Source organism: Eurytemora carolleeae, unplaced genomic scaffold (genome assembly GCF_000591075.1).
Source record: "Eurytemora carolleeae unplaced genomic scaffold, Eaff_2.0 scaffold26, whole genome shotgun sequence".
Taxonomy (NCBI): domain Eukaryota; kingdom Metazoa; phylum Arthropoda; class Copepoda; order Calanoida; family Temoridae; genus Eurytemora; species Eurytemora carolleeae.
In genome coordinates this window covers 325,744-352,572 of record NW_019396043.1, presented here as the reverse complement: position 1 = coordinate 352,572, position 26,829 = coordinate 325,744, and the positions used below count along the sequence as shown (strand labels likewise).

At 32.6% G+C, this 26,829-nt stretch overlaps 1 protein-coding gene across 1 annotated transcript; it reads left to right on the top strand.

Annotated features, from left to right (window-relative positions):
• The first annotated feature begins 1,069 nt into the window (after nt 1-1,069).
• Nucleotides 1,070-26,829, top strand: LOC111701329 (uncharacterized). Its single transcript, XM_023472575.1, has 8 exons — nt 1,070-1,105; nt 7,630-7,899; nt 14,793-14,836; nt 15,148-15,198; nt 16,033-16,152; nt 21,901-21,983; nt 22,792-22,886; nt 26,613-26,829. Exons 1-8 carry the CDS (start codon nt 1,101-1,103, stop codon nt 26,827-26,829), a joined length of 885 nt encoding a protein of 294 aa, XP_023328343.1. The 5' UTR covers nt 1,070-1,100.

The window sequence follows — 26,829 nt, the reverse complement described above, 5'->3', positions numbered from 1 at the left end:
GTCATGTTGAATCCTCCACCTGTCTATGTAACTGTAATTATTTGTTTTTCACAATTCAAGATTTTTAGATCGGAACAAAATACAATTTTAAACAAATATCGGAGGAAAGATTAAAGTAGAAAAAGATGGGGAAATAAGGTTGAATAAAACTATTGAAGGTCCCGGGGGAAAAATATATTTAATTAGATTGCGCGAATTTGCATGATTCACCTAGTTAATAATTCCCCTTAATAATAGCAGTAAAGCTTAGACTATTTGATCTATATTGTTACTGTATACTAATACAATACACATGTTATTTAACATTTAGAGACAGATACAGTGATAACCAGAACTGTGGAATAGGAAGACGACATTAAGGCGATAGTGACGTGCATTTGATGTTCTTACAAAGCAAATAGCTATACTAGTAAATTATTGGATCACTTATTATGTGAAATGGGTCTGTTTACACTGCACAATTGCTGTGACACATGTTCATTGGACTATTTAAAGCCATAACTTGAGTCTAAAAGTCGACATCCTATTCCAGAGTTTTCTGGTTATCACTGTACATACAGTAAGCGCTATTTCAAATGACTGTGTTATTCACGCGTCACAATGGTACCACTTCTCTTTATCAATAATAAAGATATTTATGCTTTTCTGTTTGAAAAGTGTAGATTTCTAAAAATCTCCTTTCCTTTGCTTTAAATTTGCAATTGTAGAGAATTCACAATTTATCATTCAATCTTGAGAAAACTTCAACATATTTCTCACATTGCTATCACAATTTTAAAACCGAAATTGTTGACAATTTCTGCTGTAAACCAGAAATTTAATGTGTTTTTAGTGAATTTTGTTATACTTATACTGTCACAGTGTCAAATACCATGGAATTTTACAATTGCTAAAATTGTAGTTCAAATATCAATTTAATAAGTAAAAAGGGTTTAATGCACAATAATTTGTTGTGTCTAATGTTCATTGAACCATTTAAATCTGTTAAGTTTTAAACTCGTCTTTGTTTTCTATAAGATTATAAAATAAAAAATAATATTTTTACCTTTCAGATAAAATGAAGAAAAAAATGTGATTTTCAATTTGAAAAATTCATCAACATGAGGTATAGACACCATCAAACAAGTATCATTAAAAAGTTAAAAACAAACCAAACAAATTATTTTTAATAAAAAACTGGAGAGAGGCAAAAAAAAGTATAGAACTGATGGTAGAAATGATGAACTCATAAATTTGAAATTGAAAAAATATGTTTGTCGTTTCAGAAAGCATAGAATGTAAAAAAGACTTTAAAAAATCCGTTCAGCCGTCTACGCAGTCTCATCCTTTGTGGGTAACCCTGTAGGAAGGATAGGTTTTATTTTACATTCTACTGTGATGTATCAGGACCACCTTGATTTACAACTAGCTTGGGAACCCAGCTTTACCTGAAAACTAGTTTTTCTTTAAAAAAAACACTCAATTCTTAGAATTTTTAAGCCAAGAATATTGCCGTGGTTCTACAAATTTTGAGACAACTCGGTCAAGAGGTTTATAAGGTTAAATGATCGCGCGGGAATCCAAAAAAACAGACAGAGATTACTCTACTGTATATATAGATATTTGAAAACAGATTTTTGTAATAGATGACAACGTAGAATTTGTACACTCTCAGTACAGCTGTAATCTGACGTCACAAGTGTCAACTTAGTTTTTGTGTACGACAAAGTTATCAACAATGGTGATAGTTTTAAAATAAAGTGCCTTTCTTACAGTAAAATAATTGCAATTATATGTTTTCTTTATTCTCTTTTTATACACTTTATTATTGAATCTTGGAAAGCCTGTCAACTAATGTGAGAAAATTTCGTTATAATCTTTATATTTGACACTTGTGACGTCGTGTATAATTATTCCATTTCTCTGTTGACACCTATTGTACTTGATAATCTATTTGCTCTACTGTATATAAAGATATTTGTTATTGTTTACAATCTAACTAAATGTAATGGGGAAGGGGGGGGGGGTGAAGCGCATATTTGTGACAATACGTTTTTATGTGATTTTTACCTACCGTTGTTCAGTTTGAAGTTAAATATTCTTAATTCAACAATAAAAAGTTCAAAGCAAAACATATTGATCCGCAAAATGAAACCTGCCATGCACACACAGCTAAATAAAAAATGAAAAAAGTGGGTTAAAAACTTGAAAGTTGGATGCCAAACAAATTCTTCAGATTAAGATAAAAATTGAAAATCTTATCTTGTTGCGTGTAAACCAAATCTTTCATTTCATGGTGTTTTGTTCTGGTTTGCGGCCATCTTGGTTTTTGCGGTTTTTAGAGGAACAACTTTCGGTAAATTAAGTTTGCTGAAAATGAAGCAAAAAACTTGAAATGTGTGGTGATTAAAATCTTTAATTACTGTAACAATAAGTTTTTGTTTCGAGATTTTATTCAAAAGTTGGCAAAATATTCTCTCCACCCTGGCATTGTAAGTAAACCCTGAGGCCAGTTTTATTCCCGCACGCACGCGTGCACCCCCACAAACGCGCACAAAACCCCCTTCCAATAACCACTCAAGCCCCCTCCTCCCCCCCCCCGGTGTACCGTGACGTAATTGCTCAGAAATGATTCATTCATTCACCTGTTGAATTATATTTTGATTATATACTGTTTGATTGACCTTTACCAAAAACATAATTTGATGTGTGTAACCAATTGTATTCAGTATCATTAACTAACTTAGGGCAAACCACTCTAAACAACCTACCCTGGTTAGGCGGGTCCAAACTGCATAGTAAATTGTGATTGCTTATTTGTAATATCTCATGCTTTGTAGTTGAATAAAAATATGAAATGATTATATTCCTCAACATATAACGGTGAAAATAGCGGATTCAAATACAAATTGCGGATTCTTAAAAAAATGGAGGTTTTAAATAAAAAATGGCGTACTCAAACAAAAGTTAGTGGATTCTCATAAAAAATGGCAAATTCCAAAAAAATGGCTATCCTCTTGTTGATGATAAAGTGTACTACAGTTTCGGGAAGAAACACTAAAAAAATCAATCAGAGTCGTGCTTATATGTTTGTTTACATTTCTTCCAGAATCTGCAGTACATTAAGATAATGGTTTAAGGTTTCCTGATGCAAATATCATGAAGCAAGTCTATACTTTTATTATTGCAAAGCTTACACAAATTTCAAAACTTTTAAATAAAAGATTTTTTTCCGTTTGTTTATGGGGGGGGGGATATTGTATAGCTTTTTTCAGCGGAGTTGAAAGGTTAAAGTTTGTTTATTTATTTAAACCTTCATCAGGTAACGTCTTTTCAATAACAAAATGAAAGTTTGCCTAAGAGAGCTTTAAAACTTTAATCACTGTTTAATAGACACTACTTTGTTCGAAATAAAATAAGAATATTATACTTTTTCTCCTTTCCCCACAACTTTCCTGATTAGAAAAGAAAATAAAAGAAAAGAAAAGAAAAGAAACAGCCAATAGGGAATTTAAGTTTTATGCTAAACATTAATAAAAGAGGAAAAATAAACATGATAAAAAGATCTGTAGAAAATATATTCTAAAAAATTTATTTATGAAACTATAGTGTACTTTATCATTATTACTCACTTCATCGTGAATTTCGTAATGAACGTGCTATAAAGTTATCTTCATGCTTTAAAGTTAAATTAGCTGTACATTATAACACGTGTGCTATAAAGTTTTGATTGGTTCCCGGATTTTCTCCAAAAAATTTAGGATATGTCAAAAATATGTTTTTTTTCAATTGAAATAAAAATAAAATTGAAATCAACTTTATATTTTATTTCAAAGTCTATTTGATCTAGAAACAGCCATTGAAATAAGACAAGAACCCAAACGTTTCATAAAATTACCTTTAACACTATTATTTTGGCACGACGTGCTATAAAGTTTTTGGACTTAAATTTTCTCTATATCTCGAAGGTTTTTGTTTTTTTTGATTATATTTTGTACCTAGCTAAAGTTTGGGACAAATTTAAATCTAAAAAGACTTGAACCTTCTCGATAGAGGGAAAATTACTGTCCAAAAACTTTCTAACTCTGCAAACCAAAATAACAGTGTTATAAATAGTTATTACGAGTTATCTTAAATTTTTGATTTGTATAACAATTATATTTCTATAATGTATCTTTAAAAGAGAATAAAACCAGCATTACAATCAAACCGAGATTCAATCCGATATACTGAGTTTTATAATTTCAGTTTTTAAGTTTTGCACCCTGGAATTTGGTTGCACCTGTAGCCTGCATTCTCTGCATGCTTGTTAATCTTGGTTTATTTTGATCAGTAATATGAGGACTATCAGAACTGCGGTTATTTTCTATCAAAATCCCTCTAATTAGACTTGTATATAGTTTACCCCCCCCCCCTCCCCCCGGGGTTGTACACAACACGAAATCAGTTGGAGTAGGACCACTGATGAGTTTTGGTGGCTGGTTTCTGAATCACCATAGTTCCTCTAGTTCTAGGAAGGAATATCAATTTTGTAAAAAGATTTAAAAACTGGTCACGTAATATACTTCTTCTCTTGTTAAATGGGAAAACTGAAATTTAAAGATTTTATGAAGATTTGGTTCGAGTCCCTTTCTTTAAAGGGACTGTTAACGTTATTTCAAGCGAACTTTAATCAATGAATGACATGCCTGGTTCACAACGGTACCCTTTAACACTATAGCTGAGTAACAATGAGGATGATATCGCCATTTTTCTATATTTAAAAAATATTTCAATTACTTTCATTGTTACTGCTGCAGAAATCCACAGGTTACGTCATAGTTAAGTGAGATACAAAAACCATCTCTATCATGTTTGGTCTTATCCAAGTCTACATGGTATCGGTGTGAATCAAGCATACGTTACCCTTTCCATGTAGGCTCACTTTAATTTACACCGCCATTCCCTTTACAATTAGAACTATACACATTAAACAATTGTTCTGTTGAAACTTTATTTATGAAGAAAAAAAAAATATATTTAATTTCTCTCTAAAATGTAATTTTGAAACGCAGATGAGCATGTACATGGCCAAGATTTGGCTCAAACAAGGTTTCATTTCTTCGGTCTTCTGATTAAGATTTAGAAAAATTTCTTAAGGAAACATTACTTTGAAGTTTTTCTGCGTTTCTTGCTTCATATTCTTCTCTTTTATAATCTTTTTCTTTCTTATATCATTCCTTTTTATTCTCTTTTATTGTCTTTTTCTTTCTTATCCTATTCCCTATTATTCTCTCTTATTATCTTTTTCTTTCTTGTCCTATTCTCTATTATTCTTTTTTATTGTCTTTTTCTTTATTATCCTATTCCCTATTATTCTCTTTTACTATCTTTTTCTTTCTTATCATATTCTCTATTATTCTTTTTTAATATCTTTTTCTTTCTTATCCTATTCTCTATTATTCTTTTTTTTATAATCTTTTTCTTTCTTATCCTATTCCCTATTATTCTCTTTTATTATCTTTTTCTTTCTTATCCTATTCCCTATTATTCTTTTTTTTAGTATCTTTTACTTTCTTATTCTTTTTCCTATTATCTTTTATTATCTTTTTCTTCCTTTTCCTATTTCTTTTTCCTTTCTTTTATACTTCTTTTCTTTATATCAGATTTCTTATTTTTCTCTCTTCTATACTTTTTTTCTTTTTTTTCTTCTCATTTTTTTTTGTCTACTTTACTCTTTTATTTTCTTTTTGTTGTTTGGGCCTTTACAATTCCTCTTATTCTTTTATTACACTCTTTTCATACATTATGCTAATTATTTTTTTTAATTGATTAACCAATTATCACTGTATTTCTATCCAATAAAATGTGCGTCAGTTCTAGATTAATTACGCCGGAATGCGTATAAATTACTCTCAAGTTACAGCACTGCTGGTGTAAATGACAGTGTTCTGATTTTTGAAACGGTTGGGTGGTTTTACTCCCCCTCCCCTCTACTCCCCTCCCCTCCCCTCTCCTCCCCTCCCCTCCCCTCTCCTCCCCTCCCCTGAACCCCTCAGTACCCACCAATCCCTCGTACAAATATCTTATAAAACCATTGATATCCAAAACCAGTGAAATCAAATTTTGTTGTGCAGAATTTCTGCACATTGATGATTCAAGTCAACTCCTGCTAAAAATTGCACAAATTTAGGTTTGCCAATAGTTTTGATACAGCTAGAAATATTTGATTGCGGAAAGCATGCAAATATCATTTAGTTCAGTCCTTGCACAATCCAATTGTTTTATCATAAATTGATAGTTTTTATCAGTCATTCGTTGCAACAAGATTTTTATTACTTTTTACAAAATATTTTTCTTTCAATTTAGATCAAATAATATTTAAGTAAACAGAAAGTCGTCTTCTTTAAATCTTTAAAACGTAATTTTGATTTTAAAATTAGTTTTCCTGAGAATTATGGTTCAGAAAATTTGCATTACAGATTAAATTTAATCAACTTTTTGGGAGAACTTTAAAAACATTTAAACAATTTTAGTTTGTGAATATGTTTATTATTTGAAAAAGGAGCTGAAAACTAGTGACAAAGTTCAATTTCCTAATCCCTTTATCTTTGCAACTTATTGTGTGGGCCTTTCATATTTTAAACTGTAAAATTTGCTAGAGCTAAAAGTCAGAATACGAAATATTAAAGATTTACTTCAACAATAACGGGAACACTTTATGTTTGAGGCAATTGTTAATAAATATTACCGATTTTTATGAAAACAGCCACACTCGAGATGGAATTTAAAGAATTTGAGCCGCGGTTTAAATCCGAAAAAACCCGGTTTAAATTAAGGGCCGGCTTAAATCTTGAAACGTTTGATACAATTTTAAGTGGAACCAACCATATAGAAACCGCGGCTTAAATTTAAACCGTCGCTCAAATTCTTTAAATTCGGCCACAGAATACCTTATTGTCAGTTTTATCAATATTAAAACGCATTTAATTATTTTTTTCTTTGGTTCAAATTATTAAGGAAGTATTATCAGTTATAGTCAACAATAAATTCTTCACATTTGGTTCATAAAATCGTCGCATATATGAATACAATAAAGAAGAATTTCTATTTCAAGTTTTTAAACAGCATGGATAAATTTAACATGAAAACAAGGTGAAGTTGTCTATTAACAGCTTCACCTTGTTTGCTTGTAAACTATAAGGTTGCGAAGATAAGGCCAAGAAAATTATAATTTGAGGCTATAGTAATGAATAATTTATTTTGGGTTTGACTTTTAACTTTTTCTTGTCCAAAGGGATTGTAAGCGTAATATCAAGGGTCCCTCAAGCAAAGATGATAATGCTCGATTTACAACGGTACCATAAAAACCGTTATCTGATTCAATATGAAAATTCAATGTTTTTTTGTTTTTGGAAACTGTTTATTTTGATTTGTGGTTTCTCTAAAGCATGACTTGCGCATTTCTTGCTTAAAGGAGAGACTCGAGAAATTATATGGATTAAACACTTTTCGAGTCAAATAAACGATATTTTTGATCAGATTAAGGTCTCAAGGGTACCGTTGTACGTCGGGCATTGTCATCATTACCTAGAGGTTCACGCATACAGTCCCATTAAATTGGATTTGCTATAAACATGAACTATTGGGTTGAAGATGGGTTTAATGGAGTGCAGAGAATGAGGAGAGGAGAAGAGGAAGAACGGAGAGTAGACAATCCAAGATGTCGAGTAGACCAGAGAAGGAGAGGGGAGAGAAATCAGAGAGACTTGAACGCGGGGACCGTGAGCGGAACAGTCGGAGCCGACGGGAGAGCAAGGCGGATAACGGCGAGGGGGAGAAGGCGGAGAAGCCGGAGAAGGTTACAGTGAGCCGTCCGGGGACGGCCAAACCGCCCGCAGAACTGGTCGATGTTACTCCGGGAAAAAGTTTTAGCAGAAGGTAACATTTTCATTTTGGGATTTGAAATCTGATAAATCTAATAATCAACTCAATTTAAACCACAATTTCCAATCCAAGTTTCTTTTAAAACTAATGGTGTAAAAATGACTATTTGATCATATCGGTATCAATGGTCTACTCATTTTAAGTATTTTAAGTAGATATGACATTTTGTAAAAATAAAAAAAGACTTTTTGAAATCCAAAAGAGAAATCAGAAATCCTTAGCATTGCTTTCCGCTATTAATGTATAAAAGTTTACGCTTAAAACAATTAAAACTATAAGTTAAAAATGCTCCCGCTGTATGAATGCAATCCATTGTGCATTTTCTGCATTGTTCAGCAAAAAAAAACTAGTGCGTAATGCAAATATTTAATTTGAATCCGTGTCGCCAAACAAATAGATTTTTAGGCTGTGTGTCAGAAAACCGCACGCAATTATTGCGTGCAGTTCACTTTTGTAAGAAGGGTTGCGTAGCTAAATGTTTTCTAAGTTTTAAAAAAAGTGTAAAAACAGAAAATATAGAATACATAAAATCGCACTTGGTTTACTTATAATAAGCACTTTATTCTATAATTATCACAATTATTAACAATTTTGTCGGACACAAAAACTAAGTTGACACTTGTGACGTCAGAATACAGCTGTACCGAGAGTGTACAACTTCTACGTTGCCATCTATTGAACTAGAACCTATCTATTTGATTATACCTTGAATGAAAAAATAAAAACATTTAAAATTTATTAAATCATTCTGAACAAAAAGCAAAACTATGAAAAGTGGGTTTGCGAAAACAAAATTTGTTAAGAACGTAAGTAAGGGTGAGGATTATATTATTATACAATAAACGAGTTTTATATTAAGCTAAATTATTTTAAATTTATTACGCTAAATGATTTTAATTTATCTACAGAAATGTTTAATTTTCAATTAAGGAAATGCCATTTCTATTTTTGATAATCATTTTTTAAAAGCTAACCATAATTAAAATTTAGAATTCTATTGCAATCTAAAACTAAATCAATTAAAATAAATGATCAGTTTCAAATAAATGGTGTTATAAGAAAAATTTCAAGTTTTAAACAATCTAAGAGTTCTTTTTAACAATTTACAAATCAGTTTTTCATAAATAAATTTTTTCATTTGACCAGCGTTGAAATAAATCCAAACTCAAACATCTATTTAAAAAAATAACTTATATTTATTACATATATTTCTTAAATTTTTAGTATAACAGTTATCAGAATCTAATTGTTATTGTTATTGTTATTGTTACAGCTAATTAAATTCAAAATTTTTCATTTGTCAAGCACAGAAGTATAGAAGTGAAAAATAATAGTTTAAGTTGATTTTAAAATTCCATTTTTATGATATTTGTTCTGGCATTTTTGGTGCAAAAGTATCTTGAGCAATGAGCAACCTTCAAATCCTTTTTTTCTCATTTTCCCCATAAAAAGCTTAAAGGGACTGTTCGCGAGATTTCAATGGACATTGCATGCAAAGTTCACAATGCCCGATGCACAATTGGTACCCTTCTTTGTCTTATCAAGTATGAATTAGATGTCAATGTTTATAGTTTTCATAACTGATCATTTTCAAATGCATTTTTTTTACAAAAGTGAAATGCGCATTTCTACTGCAGGACAGCATGTAAAAGTTATCAGAAATAAGCAATTTTAAACCTTGGAATATGACAATTTTATCCATATTATTGAACAAATAAAGGTTTCAACTTTTAAGGGTACCCTTGTGAATCAGACATTGCCATCTTTACATGAAGGCTCATTTGAAAATACGCTTACAGTCCCTTAAGAAATCTCATACACTACAAACTAATTAACCATTAATGAATCCATTGTTACTTTTGTCAGACTTTATTAATCTGTGGAAATAAAGCAGAAACAGTTTTAAAGACACAATTTCAAGCAGCAAAATAGATTCCAAGATTAGTGTTTGCAATATTCTGAAGTATCTCTTCAGCAACAGTGTGCAATGCCACATCTGCAAGCTGAAGCACGCTGACCAGCCTGCCTAAACTTGCTCGTGCATCCTGCTGCTTTTTCCAAGTGTTCAAACATTGCTTGAGAGCTTCCAATGTGTCCACATCTTTAAACTCCTGATCAATTTCCAGGTGTAACAGGATAGATTTCATCTGGGCATGACTCAATTGATCCGTCCTGGCAAGGTTGAATAATGGTTCCATGTTGCTTACCCGACCCTTCTTTGGAGCATCCAAGGGAATGTTTTCACAGTTCATCAACTCCCAGTTCTCCTGTTTTCTCTCATACTTTACAATCTCCTTGTTTATCCGTCCAATGTTGTAAAGGCTCAATGTGGTTTGAACAACAGCCTTGTCTGTATCCTCAATGACGATGTCTAGGTAGTCCTTGATGTTCCCTATTTTAAGCTGGCTTAGGCAATAATAACTATGATCCTTTAGGGTCAAATTTCCACTTACATGCCTTTCTATCATCTCAAGAATATGGAGTTGATGTGCAACACCACGCTTCAAAACAACCTGCTTTTCATATCCACACTTTCTTGCCTTTTTTGGAAGGACTCTGTTGAAGTATTTTGAACCTCCAACAACTGTTGCCAGATAAAGGCTGTTGCATAGAGTAACCGGTACAATACTGCATTTAACAGGAAGATCATCCTTAGAAACAAGAACTGCCTTAACACTACTGAAACCAAACTCATAGACAAAGAAACCCATATCAGCCGACATGGATTCCAGGGGTATCAGCTCAGGAGTATCATATCTAAATACTGCTACTTTTAACCCTGATTGGAGATCAGATGATAGAGTTGTAATCCCATTTATAAAGTGACTGAAGCCAACCATGCCAGCCTCTATGTTATCTTTTGAAAGGACTGCCGGATAGCTATAAACTTTGTATCCAGACAATTTAGACAGCAGCTCTTGGTCTGGCTGGTTGTTATTGTTAGCATAAATGGGATCATTTTCATTATCCTCAGAGTCAACGGATGAGCTTGAACTAGAACTCAGTTTGGGCCTTAGGTTCCTAGCCTTGAAAGATTGCATATCATTGATGTTAGCTTTTGCCACAGGTATGACCAGTTTTGGTTCCTCGTTGCTAAAATTAGTTTCTTCCTTTGGAACTGGAGAGGGGAAAAAACATTCAATCACAACTGGTTCTTCATGTTCTTTTGATTTCTCTGGAGAAACCTTTTCATCCTCAGAGGGTTCTGCACTAGAAACAGGGGATAAATGACCTGATCCTTGAGACTTGTACTCTCTTAATATTGACATGTATTCATCCTCATCCAGAATGTCTTCCTCTCCAATAGAAATTCTATTCACCTCACTAGATTCTTTTAGAGGAATAACTGGCTTTTTAACCTCCTCAACAATAACATGCCTCAGCTCATCCTTTTTCCGAACAACCTCTTTCATAATTGATTCGGATTCCTGATTTAGTACAGTTGTTTCATGAATAACTTCATTGATCTTGTATCCGCCAAACTTGCCAGAATTAAGAACATGCATGACCGATGAGTCAGTTGATACTTTCCTTTTCTTTGGAGTTTTCTTAATCTGAGCTAGGGCACCCTCAACAGTTTGCTTGCCTGATCCATCAAAAGATTTACCTACTGACATAAATGCTTGGCTGTAAACCTCGGAATTACTTTGAGCTGAAAACGGAGAATCATCCAGCGAGGACTGAGCGCTATTTGAAAACTGTAGACAGGCTTGAGCTACTTTATTTGGACTATCAAGCTCGGAAAAGCTCCCCTCAAACTCACTCATGAATGATTGCCTACTGGATGAAGAAAAACGAACTTCTTCTGTGCTTGAAGTGCTTTGAGCACTGTATCTGCTGCTTGTTATAGATGAAAATGATTGCTGGACTGAGCTGGAAGATGACATTCTAACAGAAGATGCTTCTTGCACAAGACCAGGCATGGAAAGAACAAGAGATGATGCTGATACTGGATGCTCTTTGGCAAATGTGATCTCTTCCTCATTTGGAACAGCTAATGATAATGCATCAATAGCCTTAGGTTCATCCAAGACTGATTTATCAGATGTCCTTACACCTGGAGTCTCCTGGGTGGTGGTTTTATTTCGTTCTTTTTGAGACGGTCTTCTATTTTTCTTAGGCATTCTCTTGCCAAGAGCGGATGCTAGACTGCGGAGGGGCTGAATCTTTATGACTCTTTATTTACCGTTTTCTAGAAAAGTAAACTGTGCACTAGTCCTCTTATCTTTCTTTAAAGTATTTAGGAGTTAATACCTATATATTTCTGATAAGAATTATTTCTAATCTTCACAGCAATAAATCATTAAAACACAAGCAAGCCGCACATTTAAAATATTTCCTTTCCAAATTAGAACAAAATTATTTCTATCTTTATTCCGTAATAAAGCTCAAAAATTTATAATTTATTTAACTTTTTAAAGATTTTAAGTTCAAATTAGAACTCCATTTAACAAGGGACCGATTCACAACGGCCCCCCTGAAAGCTTAATATCATTCTAGTATGCCGAGTCCATTAGCGCCTGATCCAATCAGAGTTCAGTCATGTGTTTGTTGTCTATTCTGAACCAATAGAATTGAGGTAACATCTATCTTTCTATCTATCTCATTATCCAATCAGAGTTGTGAATCCTTCAATTGGCGCTATCAGTAAATGGAAATATTTACTTCTACTGAAATATATCTGAACTATCTGAAAGATATTTTCGTTTATCTAGCTTAAAAAATATTGAATTATTAAACTTGTTTGTATTGTTTCGTATCAAAAAATCACTCTTTCGAGGAACCAAAATAGAAGATTTTTGAAGAGAAGAACAAAGCTTTTAATAGTACTGGTGTGAACTGTACATGCCACTCTATACTATACTGATACAGCCTCTTTAATGGCTGTAATCATCAATAATTGTTGAATGTTTTTATGTCATATAATATAAATTTCTAAACCCAAAACATTTTTTATTTTTTTATTTTGATAAAAGATGAGTTGTGATTTGGATTGTTTCTCTAATTTTTTGTTGTTGAAAAACCAGCAAACGTATTACAAAAGGAACCTTTATAGGTTATAGTAACGATAGAAAAAGACGACCTTAGATTTTTTTGTCAATCACTTTCCTTTAATTAATTATTAAGATAATTAAGATAATCAATTAATAATAATGATGAAATACTAATTATTAAATAATTCTACTGTAAACCACAATTAATCATCTCGTTAAATACGGTTAATTGAAGAACAAGGGAGACGGGGCTTAAACTTAAACTGAAAGGGAGTGTTTTCTCCAATTCAGCTTTACCAACCCTGTAATTTTTCGCGAACACTCTATTTAAAAATAAGTCTTTTAACAAATGTATTTAAATCTTTTTAATTTTCGAATTGGTATTTTAACATTGCATAACATGATCGAAAATTACCAAATTTGATAATAACATTTTTTCTTTAAAAACAGTTTTACTTAGGCACACTTTTTTAACCCTTATATTTGTCCATGAGCGCGGAACCTTTCTGCAGAGTTAATCTTGAACGCTAGACCTCGATATCCAATATGGGTACTTTCAAATTAGAGGATAAATATCTTAATAGTTTTATTTGAGTCGTCTTCCTATTCCACAGTTTTATGGATCCCTGTGTACAATGTACACATGGATATTGGATACATAGTGCAGTTGTATTTAAACAATTACAATTGTCAATTAATTTGTTTAATCAATGATACTTTTCTTGCATTACTTAACTGTATTGTATTCGAACGACATGAAACATTCCTTCTTGAAGTATTCGCAACCTTGTCACCTACATTAACCAGACTTTAGAACAATAAGGTTTAAAGGAATTGTTTAACGTGTATCAAGCTAAAAATCTTAAAGGGACAGTTAACGCAATTTCAAGTGACCATTCATTTATTTAATGTCTTATTCACAATGGTACTATTAAAAGGTTTGTCTAATTACGGATGCATTATATATCCATGTTGCTCTTTTTTAAAACTGAATATGCTTAATTGTGGGTTTCTTTACCAAAGTGAATATTATTCTGTAAAAACATATTTCAGAAATTATCAGAATTAAACACTTTTCATCTAGAAATCCGACAATATTTTCCATATTATTGTTCAGAGCTGAAAACTTTAGAATGGGATATCCTTAATCCCGATCGGTTAATTAATCTGGAGATTAATAACAAGAGGAGAACAAGTATTATTTAATCTGGAGATTAAGAAAAAGAGTGGATCAAGCCTTAATCCCGATATCCACCATTCAAAAGTTCCCAGCTCTGATCAGATCTCTAGACACTTGAAATTTCAAGAACAGTCTCATTCTAGTTTCGATCTAGATTTGCCGTTCAAAATATATTCATTTCTATGTATATATGCAAAAACTTGTTATAATTTTGCTAAACAAATATGAAGTATTCCACTATATACAATGCGTCGAAAAAAAATCGATGATTATCGGTTATAATATCTGAACGATTTGTTTTGAATTAAATTGATCTTTTACGATCCGAGTTGAATATTGCAACTTTCCGAATTTGTATAGACGCTTTGTTCTTCGGTATAAGTAGTTTTTAACCATTTTCTTCTTATAGAAGCAACAGATAGAAGTAAGATTAGTAGCAATCACCATCGAATATTTCTCGACGTAAGCCTATACCCCCTCTCATTTTTCGCGAACACTCCCTTTAAAACAATCTTTTTTGATCACTTTAGCTGCATGAAATGTGGTTTGTTTACATTATCGATATAAAAAGTTTTTTTTTTACATATTTTGTCGGATGCGTGTTGCTTTTTTTGTTAATAATAAATAATTATTATAATTGTCTTGATATTATGATACATATATTCTAATAATTATTAGGATATATAAAAAATCAATAAAATAACTTTTTTCAGGTGTGTTTTACTGACTGTAGCTTCCACAGCAATATTCTGTATAGGCAACTAATCTTGAAATCTTACAAAAATGTTTTTCATTTGAAATAAATGAATGATTTTGTTTTCTTCGATATTAGTTTCACGAGGAAGGATGGAACTGGATTTTTGCCTATTTACTTAACTACGATTTCTGCCAAATAAAAGTTTAAAAATATCACAAGTTTACACCATCAGACTGCAAAGATTTAGAAAGTAGAAAGTAAAGTTTAAGGCAAATGTTAAGTGTTCAGTTTTAGAAGAAAAAAGTCTGTAATGATAATTTTCATCAAAAATGAATAAAATTTTGTTAAAATTAAAGATTACAAATCTGCAGGGTTGGGAGCAGCAATATTCTATTTAATCTACTACCTCGCTTTTGAAATAAGTAAGTATTAAGAATCAGATATCAATGTTTATGGTTTTGAAAACTGATTATTTCCAATTGTGTTTTCTCTACAAAAGTGACTTATACTTTTCTACCGCAGCAAAAACACGTAGAGAATATCAGAATTAAACACTTTTATACCAGAAAACCGACATTTTCTTCCACATTATTGATCAGATAAAGGTTTCAATTGTCGCGCTGTAAACCCGGCATTAACATAATCTTTAAGCTTTACGAGTTACAGAGCCCGTTGCACAATAGTCACTTAAAAGTACTTCTACAATTAAAAATATAAGGTTCAGCCATGAAATTGTTAAGAATCTTTTTTAATGTTGTTCTTTCATTTCTATCGTTTGTGAAAGGAACTTTAAAGGAAAAATGAAAGGGGGAATAGGCCATGAAACCCGAGAATCTCAGGCATTGAACGATACATATAAGACATCTATTTGATGTTCCTGTCTCGAGAAATTGATATAAAACTGTGTCAAAATTATAACAGACTATACATAGATTCAGACCCCCAGTCTATAATAATTTAGTGTTAATGAATCATCCGTTGATTAATTGTCCCAAACTCTAATTCTAAAAAACCTATTAGTCATCTATCTGATTAACAATGAGGAGATATCGTCATTTTTCTTCTGAAATATTTTTCTAAAATTCCTTCTTTGTGTCTGCTGTTCAATCCAGAGGTCTCTTGTATACAAAGACCCAACATTGAAAATAATGAATTTGAAAGAAAAAGAGAGAAAGGTTAAACTTCTTTGTGAATCGGGCATTCTGTAAAAGGGAGGTATCTCAAAATTATTTCAACAAATTATTTTCAAAATCTAGGTTTCTGTCCGTGGACTAAAACTGGAACAGGTTGCTATCAGTATTTCCAGGATAGTAAGGATTGGTTCGATGCACAACAGCTCTGTAGGAAGAGAGGAGGAAGATTAGCAGAACTCTCAGGTTAGTGGACAACCTGGAGATATCTTAGTTTCAGAGATATCTTAGTTCTTCTAGAGATATCTTACTTCTAGAGATATCTTAGTTCTTCTAGAGATATCTTACTTCTAAAGAAATCTTAGTTCTAGAGATATCTTAGTTCTAGAGAAATCTTGGTTCTAGAGATATCTTAGTTCTAGAGATATCTTAGTTCTAGAGATATCTTAGCTCTAGAGAAATCTTAGTTCTAGAGATATCTTAGTTCCAGAGAAATCTTAGTTCTTCTAGAGATATCTTAGTTCTAGAGATATCTTAGTTCTAGAGAAATCTTAGTTCTAGAGATATCTTAGTTCTAGAGATATCTTAGTTTTAGAGATATCTTAGTTCTAGAGAAATCTTAGTTCTAGAGATATCTTAGTTCTAGCTTGATATCTTAGTTCTAGAGATATCTTAGTTCTAGAGATATCTTAGTTCCAGAGATATCTTAGTTCTAGAGATATTTTAGTTCTAGAGATATCCTAGTTCTAGAGATATCTTAGTTCTAGAGATATCTTAGTTCTCGAGATATCTTAGTTCTAGAGATATCTGAGCTCCAGAGATATCTTAGTTCTTCTAGAGATATCTTTATTCTAGAGACATCTTAGTTCTTCTAGAGATATCTTAGTTCTAGAGATATCTTAGTTCTATAGATATCTTAGTTCTAGAGATATCTTTATTTTAGAGATATCTTAGTTCTTCTAGAGATATCTTTATTCTAGAGAAATCTTGGTTCTAGAGATATCTTAGTTCTAGAAATATCTTAGTTCTAGATATATCTTAGTTCTAGTGATATCTTAGTTTCAGAGATTTGTTAGTTCTTCTAGAGATATCTTACTTCTAGAGAAATCTTAGTTCTAGTGATCTCTTAGTTCTAGAGATATCTTAGTTCTAGTGATATCTTAGTCTTAGAGATATCTTAGTTCTAGAGATATCTTATTTCTTCTAGTGATATCTTAGTTTCAGAGATATCTTAGCTCTTCTCTTGGTATCTTAGTTGTAGAGATATCTTAGTACAAGAGATACATTAGTTCTAGATATATGTTAGTTCTAGAGATATGTTAGTTCTAGAGATATGTTAGTTCTAGAGATATGTTAGTTCTAGATATATCTTAGTTCAAGAGATATCTTATTTCTAGAGATATCTTAGTTCTAGACATATCTTAGTTCTTCTAGAGATATCTTAGTGCTCTTAGAGATATCTTAGTTATAGAGGTATCCTAGTTCTAGAGATATCTTTATTCTAGAGATGTCTTAGTTCTGGAGATATCTAAGTTCAAGAGATATCTTAGTTCTACATATATCTTAGATCTAGGGATATCTTAGTTTTAGAGATATTTCATTTCTAGAGATATCTAGGATCTAGAAATATCTTAGTTCTAGAGATATCTTTATTCTAGAGATATCTTTGTAGTAGGGATATCTTAGTTCTATAGATATCTTAGTTTCAGAGATATCTTACATAGTTCTGCAGCTGCTACAGGGTGTCCCAAAAAACATGGGAATTCAGTGACGAATTCGATATCGTCTTTTTAAATAATTCTTAGATTTAGTATGGTGATACCTACTGAGAAAGCTGTAATTTGTAAGAGTTTCGTCTGCTGGGTTCACATTTTGTTTGTTTATGTTTTGACTGCATACGGTTGTACTTAGTAAAACAAAAATATTACAGTATACCACCAGAGTAAACTTGTCAGTCTTCACTGTTCATCTTGCGGAGACATTATAGGCTCATCTTTACAGTCTTTTACCCTTTTCATAAAATAAACTCTAGCAGACATAATAATATTACGGCTTTTGAAATTAGGTATTACAATGCTAATTCATAACAAAGACGATATCGAATTCGTCACTGAATTCCCATGTTTTTTGGGACACCCTGTACCTTAGTTATAGATATATCTTAGTTCAACCAGATATAAAGTTTAGATTTACGAAAGATATATTAGATCTAAATATCCCAGACCTAGAGATATTTTGTCCTTAAACTGTCGAAACTCGTCCTCTATTCTTTTGATAAGCATTGAAGAGTTTAATATTTACACCGTTCTGTAACTTTCCAGAGTTTTGAGATTGCTTACTCCACCCTCTCGTGTTAAACAGAAGAGTTAAAAACACGCGGATTCACTCATTCCCTGCTCATTCTCCCAGGCTACTGCCTTAAGCCATGGAATGTTTACATGGATAATATCCAAATAATTTCTACAGGTGTCGGAGTATAAAATCATTCTCACGGGTTAAGAAGACATTAGATATGGGCATAAACTATCTTTACAGTTTTATTATACTTTTAAGAGGTTCCACATAAATTTACGTTCTGAAGGTTTGCCTAATGCCATTATTCTGCAAAAAAACGAAAAATTGAAGGTTAATATGTTGTTGATTTATATACTTTGTCAGAGTAAAATTTGTGTACTTACTTTTTAATACTTTTGTTTTTGCTTTTTAGGTCTGTTCTTTCTTTGCTTTTTAGGTCTGTTCCTTCTTTGCTTTTTAGGTCTGTTCTTTCTTTGCTTTTTAGGTCTGTTCCTTTCTTTGCTTTTTAGGTCTGTTATTTCTTTGCTTCTTAGGTCTGTTCCTTCTTTGCTTTTTAGGTCTGTTCTTTCTTTGCTTTTTAGGTCTGTTCCTTCTTTGCTTTTTAGGTCTGTTCTTTCTTTGCTTTTTAGGTCTGTTCCTTCTTTGCTTTTTAGATCTGTTCTTTCTTTGCTTTTTAGGTCTGTTCCTTCTTTGCTTTTTATGTCTGTTCTTTCTTTGCTTTTTAGGTCTGTTCCTTCTTTGCTTTTTATGTCTATTCTTTCTTTGCTTTTTAGGTCTGTTCTTTCTTTGCTTTTTAGGTCTGTTCTTTCTTTGTATTTTAGGTCTGTTCTTTCTTTGCTTTTTCGGTCTGTTTTGCATTTTCGGTCTGTTCTTTCTTTGCATTTTAGGTCTGTTCTTTCCCCCTTGTTCTGCATTTTGTTGGTTTTTATCTTTTTGTACTTTCCTGCCTTTCTCTTTTTTGTTTTTTCTCTTTCTTTTACACTTTCTGCTCTTTTCACCCTTTTCTTCTCTTTTTTTCACATTTCCTGTCCTACTCTTCCATTTTCTTTTTCTTCTCTCTACTTCTATTCCCTTTCAAGTTGTTCCTACTTTTTGCAATATCATTCCCCTCAGAGATATCNCTCCCCCCTGACATAGCGTGCCATGTCCTAACCAATCAAGGTTTAGTTTCCCTCTCTCTCCGGGTTCTATATTCATAACTAGAGTATCCTAGTTCCATTACTGGAGTTAATCCTCTCTCCGGGTTCTATATTCATAACTAGAGTAGCCTAGCTCCATTACTGGAGTTAATCCTCTCTCCGGGTTCTATATTCATAACTAGAGTAGCCTAGCTCCATTACTGGAGCTAAACCTCTCTCCGGGTTCAATATTCATAACTAGAGTATCCTAGCTCTACTACTGGAGTTAAACCTCTCTCCGGGTTCAATATTCATAACTAGAGTATCCTAGCTCCATTACTGGAGCTAAACCTCTCTCCGGGTTCTATATTCATAACTAGAGTAGCCTAGCTCCATTACTGGAGCTAAACCTATCTCCAGGTTCAATATTCATAACTTGAGTAGCCTAGTTCCATTACTGGAGCTAAACCGCTCTCCGGGTTCTATATTCATAACTAGAGTAGCCTAACTCTGTTACTGGAGCTAAACCTCTCTCCGGGTTCAATATTCATAACTAGAGTATCCTAGCTCCATTACTGGAGCTAAACCTCTCTCCAGGTTCAATATTCATAACTAGAGTAGTTACCTGTAATATTTAGGCTTAAAAGAGTTTAAGATAAACCATGAATTTGAGTCTTTGCCACAAACTCTGAAGTTTTAATCATGCCATCTTTGAAACCCAATGTCGTAGACCTAGGTTATTTCAAATGTCTGTGAGATCAGATAATCTAAGCTTGAAATATTTGAAATATTTAAGGTGTACACCATCAGGTTGCAAACATATAGAGATTCGAAAATTTGAGTTTGTGGCAAAGACTCAGTTCCTTTGTACGTTTTCATTTTCCTTTAGACCAATCAGCCTCTAAAAAAAAACATGAGATACGCATGTATTACTAATTGATCCATGATTTGATTAAGATAAACCTTAGAAGGTTCATTCTGATTTTCCTCTTTCAGTTTACCCAAACATTTACTTTAAAGGCCCTGAATTAATTTCGACATTTATAACTTGTAATTTCTGAATGCTTAGTTTGTAATATTATTAAAATTCATAGTTTGAAATATCAAAGGCTTAAGACATTTGGTTGCAATGATATACGGATTAGAAAATCAGAGTTTGTGACAAAGACTCAATTTCGTTGTTCAGATTCCAGTTTACTAAAAATCAACAAAACTGTTCAAATTTTTAATATCTCGATCAATTTGAAAGATACAAAGAAGGTAGACCAGTCAATGTCATTTATCAATTATCGGAAATCAAAGACGATATTGAATGCGCCTCGTAATTCCCATGTTTATTCGGACACCCTGTACCTCTGCCTAGGTAGAATGAGTTAAACCTTATAGTTCGTTCAAAAGTTTCCAACTCTACCTATCTAAAGATAAAGTGCTTGATTAAACTTTCATAGTTTTTGTTTGTTTTCCTTGCCAAGTTTTCCTTCAAGGTTTCTCTCCGCGTATTTTTGTTTTAATCCAAACCTTGGAGTAAGAAACAATATAAAGTGGATCACGCAATATTTGTGAATTCTCCCACCTCCCCCTTCAGCTAGAATTAGACCTGGGCATGTTTGTACTTTTCTCCCATCTTCAGCTGGAATTAGACCTGGGCATGTTTGTACTTTTCTCCCATCTTCAGCTGGAATTAGACCTGGGAATGTTTGTAATTTTCTCCCACCTTCAGCTGGAATTAGACCTGGGCATGTTTGTAATTTTCTTCCACCTTCAGCTGGAATTAAGGCTGGGAATGTGAGTACTGTGAATACAGCTGATCACAGCTTGGATCAGCTATGATAAGATATAAAGTGGATCACGCAATATTAGTGAATTCTCCCACCTCCCCCTTCAGCTGGAATTAGACCTGGGCATGTTTGTACTTTTCTCACATCTTCAGCTGGAGTTAGACTTGGGCATGCTTGTAATTTTCTCCCATCTTCAGCTGGAATTAGACCTGGGCATGTTTGTACTTTTCTACCATCTCCAGCTGGAATTAGACTTGGGCATGTTTGTAATTTTCTCCCATCTTCAGCTGGAGTTAGACCTGGGCATGTTTGTACTTTTCTTCCACCTTCAGCTGGAATTAAGGCTGGGAATGTGAGTACTGTGAATACAGCTGATCACAGCTTGGATCAGCTATGATAAGCTGGAATCAGCTGGGATTAGCTGGGATCAGCTATAATTAGCTGGAATCAGCTGGGATTAGCTGGAATCAGCTGGGATTAGCTGGGATTAGCAGGGATCAGCTGTAATTAGCTTGGATCAGCTGTGTTCAACTGGGATTAGCTGGAATCAGCTGGAATTAGCTGTAGCTATGATCAGCTGTGATCAGCTGTAATTAACTGGGATCAGCTGGGATCAGCTGGGATCAGCTGGAAAAAGCTGGGATTAGCTGGGATCAGCTGTAATCAGGTGTAATAAGCGGGATCAGCTGGGATCAGCAGGGGTTAGCTTGGATCAGCTGGGATTAGCTTGGATAAGCTGGGATTAGCTGGGATTAGCTGGGATCAACTGTTTTTGATTCCGATCTATTTTTCTACTTTTCTAGGGTTTGACAAACAGACAGATGTGGTAGCTCTTTATACACGTGGAGGGCACAGTCCTTCATGTTTCTGGATTGGAGGATTCGAGGTAATTAATAATTTAGATATCTACCAATCTAGAAATTATCTATCTATCTATCTAAACATTTTTTTCTTTTCTTTAAGTAATAGATAAAAATCCACTAAAATTGATTATTTCAAAATAATGGATAATCCTACTAAAACGTATTTTCTCCAAACTAAGAAATCAAGTTAAGGAGAAATTACCGGATACTGTTCGTGGGTGCCTGTCTATTTGTTTTGATGTCCAATCATAACTCACAAACCCCGAAACCGATTTGCCACAAATTTGATTATGGGACTCAGTAGAACCACGGGAATGTTCTAAGCTTGGTTTAAAAAGTCTAAGTTGAGTGGGTTGGGTTGGGTTAGGGAAAACGTTGACTTGAATTTCAGGAAAATTCTCCTGACTTTGATAGAAGTTCTTACGTTTTTTTGATGATTATTGAGGGTGAATGATTTGTGACTTTTTTTAGAAATCAGCCAACCGCCCACCGGAAGTCGCTGCGTTTATACTTTTAAAAAATATTGTAATAAAAAATTTAAAATCGTTCATAGGGTTGCGAATTGACGATTTAATAAATTGGAGAAATCGCCTTAAGGCATAACCAAAAATATTTTTTAAAAAAAGTAAACATTATACATCATTTTCTTGGAAATTTCATGCTGAATTTCAATTCCAATATTGATCACCCCTAATGATTACCTTTTTTTAAATAGTTTCGCACATGTATAGTTTTGAACAAGTACTGGAGATTTTCTAACTTTTGTGGAGGTGTTTTATCTATCTCTTACAGAAATATAAAAAAACTCAATCAATCTATCTATCTATCTAGTCTGACCCTGATGAGATGCTGTATACCTGGAATATATCTGGCACAGTGATGAATCAGTATTATATTGAGTGGGAGTCAGGGTACCCTAAAAACAGGTAATTATGATAATAATAATAATAATTAGGAGTGAAGCTACTTGCGTTGATTTCTGTCACCCAGACTTCAGTTGGAAGAACAAGCGCTGCAGCTTGAAACAAAGTTATCTTTGTGAATTTGGATAAAATCGTAAAGTTCTATTAAAGAGACTTTTTACTTTGTTTGACAGAGCCTAATATTTATTTTGATAAAAACCCAATATGTTTTTTTTATTATCAAAGCTAAAAGAAACAACATTTTTATTTTAATTTACTTTTGATGTTTTAAATGGGACTGTTTAGGAACACTTATTTTTGTAACTAGGATTAATGCCTTAGATCAGCCAAGGTTATAATGCAAGGAAAGTTAATTGCGGTCGCGTATACTCTGCGTATACACGTGTTTGTCTAGTATCCGAGGAGGATAAAAGCATTTAATTTTGATAATTTTGAAAATTCACATAATAGTTTCCTATGACCAGAATATTTCATAGATTATTCTTGTAAAAATGGATTCCATGTCAGGCTGTGACATCCGTCTTGTGTTTACTTTTCCGCCCAAAGACAGTACACTTCAGTACAAAAAATGCGTACACCTCTGAAATAACTTGTCTTGCATTAGTACCTTGAGATCAACCTTTTAATGATAGAACATAAATCCCTGCACACAATTTTCTTATCTTGATATTTTTGCAATTTGATGTCGTCATACCTCATTGTTGTTTTAAACTAGGAATCTTTTATTATATCACACAGTCACAGTTTTAAATATCAAAGGTTTACACCATAGATTAATTAAAATAACAGATAGACAATAGATGTCGCCTTTTATTGGATGAAAGACAGAGAGAGTCTTTTCTACGCAGACTGTGCGAAACTCCTCTCAGCTTCTGTCTCAGAATTATTGTAAACGAGTTTCATCCAACTCTTGAAAAGACGAGATCTAGTGTCCTATCTGTTATTTTAATTGATCTATGGTTTACACCGTCAGGATGCAAAGAAAGATTAGATTTGGAAGCTAGTGATCACTAATCAGTTAATTTTATCAAAACAATTTAATTTGTGACGTTAAGGCAATTTGAAAAGTCTCTTTAAAAGATCCAGTTCTCTCTCTTTAGAAAATTATTTTTTATGATTTTGAATGACATGATAAAGGCATAAATTCAATTCACCCTCCATTTGATTGACATGTCCAATTCTTAGTGGCACCCTGAAAGCCTGATCAAGTATGAATTAGATATCATTGTTTTGTTTTTGGAAATAGCTTATTTCCATTTGTAGTTTTTCTCAACAATGTACATTTCTTGCTTCAGAAACAAAGAAGAAATTATCAGAATTATCTTCCACATCGTTGAGATTAAGGCTTTATTTAAGGTTCCTGTTGAGAATCGGGCATGCCCATCTCTAGATGAAGGGCAAAAAGGACAAAAATTACAAGGATGCCCGTTAAATATAAATATAAAATTCAAGTTGAAGGGGGGAGGGGGAGGGGTAGGATCACAATAAAATCCTTCTGTAAAACATAAAATGTGAATATACTCTAAGAAGAATAATTAGCTTCAAAATGTTGTAAATAGAAAATGTTTAATAGTTAATAAACAAATAAATAAACTTTACTTTCTGTTTTTCCTGTTATATGATTTAGATATGAGATACAGAGCGTCCCATATCATATTAGATTATCTCCAATCTTTAACGCTAAAATACGCAAATACTACTCAAAAAATCTAGCATTTTCTGCAAAAAAAATTCTATTAGCCTTATTAAATTTTACATTACATTACATTACATTACATTACATTACATTATATTACATAACATAACATTACATTACATAATATTACATTATATTACATTTACATTTACATTATATTACATTACATTACATTACATTACATTTACATTACATTTACATTACATTTACATTACATTACATTTACATTACTTTCACAATACATTACATTACATTAAATTACATTACATTACATTACATTACATTACATTTCATTACATTACATTTCATTACATTTACAGTTACATTTATATTACATTACATTACGTTACATTACATTACATTACATTACATTACATCTCATTACATTACATTACATTACATTACATTATATTACATTTACATTACATTGCATTACATTACATTGCATTACATTACATTGCATTACATTACATTTCATTACATTACATTACATTACTTTACATTACATTACATTACATTACATTACATTGCCTTACATTACATTACATAACATAACATTACATTACATTATATTACATTTACATTACATTATATTATATTACATTTACATTCATTTACATTACGTAACATTAAATTACAATATATTTCATTCCATCTATTTATATACTTTGCTTGTCTGTCCGTATGTCTGGGTGTTTTTTTTGTTTGTTTTTTGTATCCAATAAACGTCAAAATGGCGGAACCGATCGGGGTCAAATTTGTTACGGGACCTCACGGGACCCCAGGAAAGGTTTATGGATGATCGAATTTTCAAAAATTTGCCTCTAACAAAAATTAAAAATTTTTGAAAATCCACGTTTTTTCAATAAAATCTGCGAAATTTGTTGTTTGTCTTTGTTTTACAATGTATTCAAAGAGAAAATGTTCATAATTGAAATAGAAGATACATTACCAATTCTTCGATCCTATTCTTTCTCCGGAAGTTTTTAAAAGTCGTCGTAAATTTAGTATTTATCATGTTCATTCAAAATGCAAAATTCCAACTGTACAAGAAAACTCAGACTAATTAACATTTAATCTCTTTACGTCATTTAGGTCAATTTTTTTCAATAAAGCATTGAAAAATAGTTTGCAATAAATTTTTAATTCTATAATACAGTGAGACTAAATAAGTTCCCAGCGAAAGCAAACTTTTGCGCAAAAATGCACACTTGCGCGCAAATTTGTTTGCGTATTTCGCAAACTTTTGCACAAAATTCCGCAATTTTGCGGAAACGATGGCAATTCCGCCCAACTATAGGTTCACATAATCCAGACTGGACAAACACCAGGCTCGAATATATTCAGAAGACGACATTCTATAAGTCCATTGAAGCCAAGAGGATACATATTTGTACAATTTAGATACATTAGTACCCCTTTCAATACAAGTTTGTGTCATTTTTTAACGTAAATGTTTACAATATTCTGTTTTGTTTACTATTACCATCAGTAAAGTTGTACAATGTACATTAAACATGCAATTAGTTTCTTGTTATTCTTTGTGATTATATATATCCTAGGCTTTTAGGGCGCTTTGCGCCCATCTTCTATTTTAATTGTGAACATGTTACAGATTCATAACCCAGACTATTAGCTTAACATAGCCTGATAAATATATTTAACTCTGAACAGCTAGTTATAGTTACCTATCTTAGCATAGATAGGCAAGGATATATAATTCTGCATAGCTAAACCCAATACATAGCTCCGCAAAGCTAAATAAGATAGCTTCATATAGTTAAGCAAGACAAATAGCTTAGTAACGCTTAGTAACCAATTCTAGATAGTTCGCAATTATATTAATAGCTAAGTAACTAAAATACTAAAGCTTTATTATAAATAACGATGGATTAGAGTTTGTGGCATTGTTTATCTCTGATCTCAAGCGAGATAATCAATGCACGCTAAATAAAACAAATAGCTCCGTAAAGCTACATAAAGGATACTAACTCTTTATGACTAAAAAGATAAATAAGTATTTATTATCTAAGTATATTAAAAGCTAGAAATATCTCTAACAATACCAGAGAGGTTACTTTAGCTTTAATGGAGATTACGACCATCTTACCCCCAGAGGGTGACCCCGAAGACCATGGGGTTGAAGTTCCTGTCATGCCTGTTGCTGGTGTGTCTGAGGGCGGAGGTGGAACTGTTGACTCACATGTCCTTGCTGACGCTGAGAAGGGCGGAAATCCTGCAGTCCTTTGA

Excerpts from the sequence above, each read along its gene's own strand:
- LOC111701329 (XM_023472575.1), top strand. Across the intron at positions 16,153-21,900 it reads AAGATTAGCAGAACTCTCAG|GGTTTGACAAACAGACAGAT; the intron begins GTTAGTGGACAA and ends CTACTTTTCTAG. Across the intron at positions 22,887-26,612 it reads TCAGGGTACCCTAAAAACAG|TATATTAAAAGCTAGAAATA; the intron begins GTAATTATGATA and ends TTATTATCTAAG.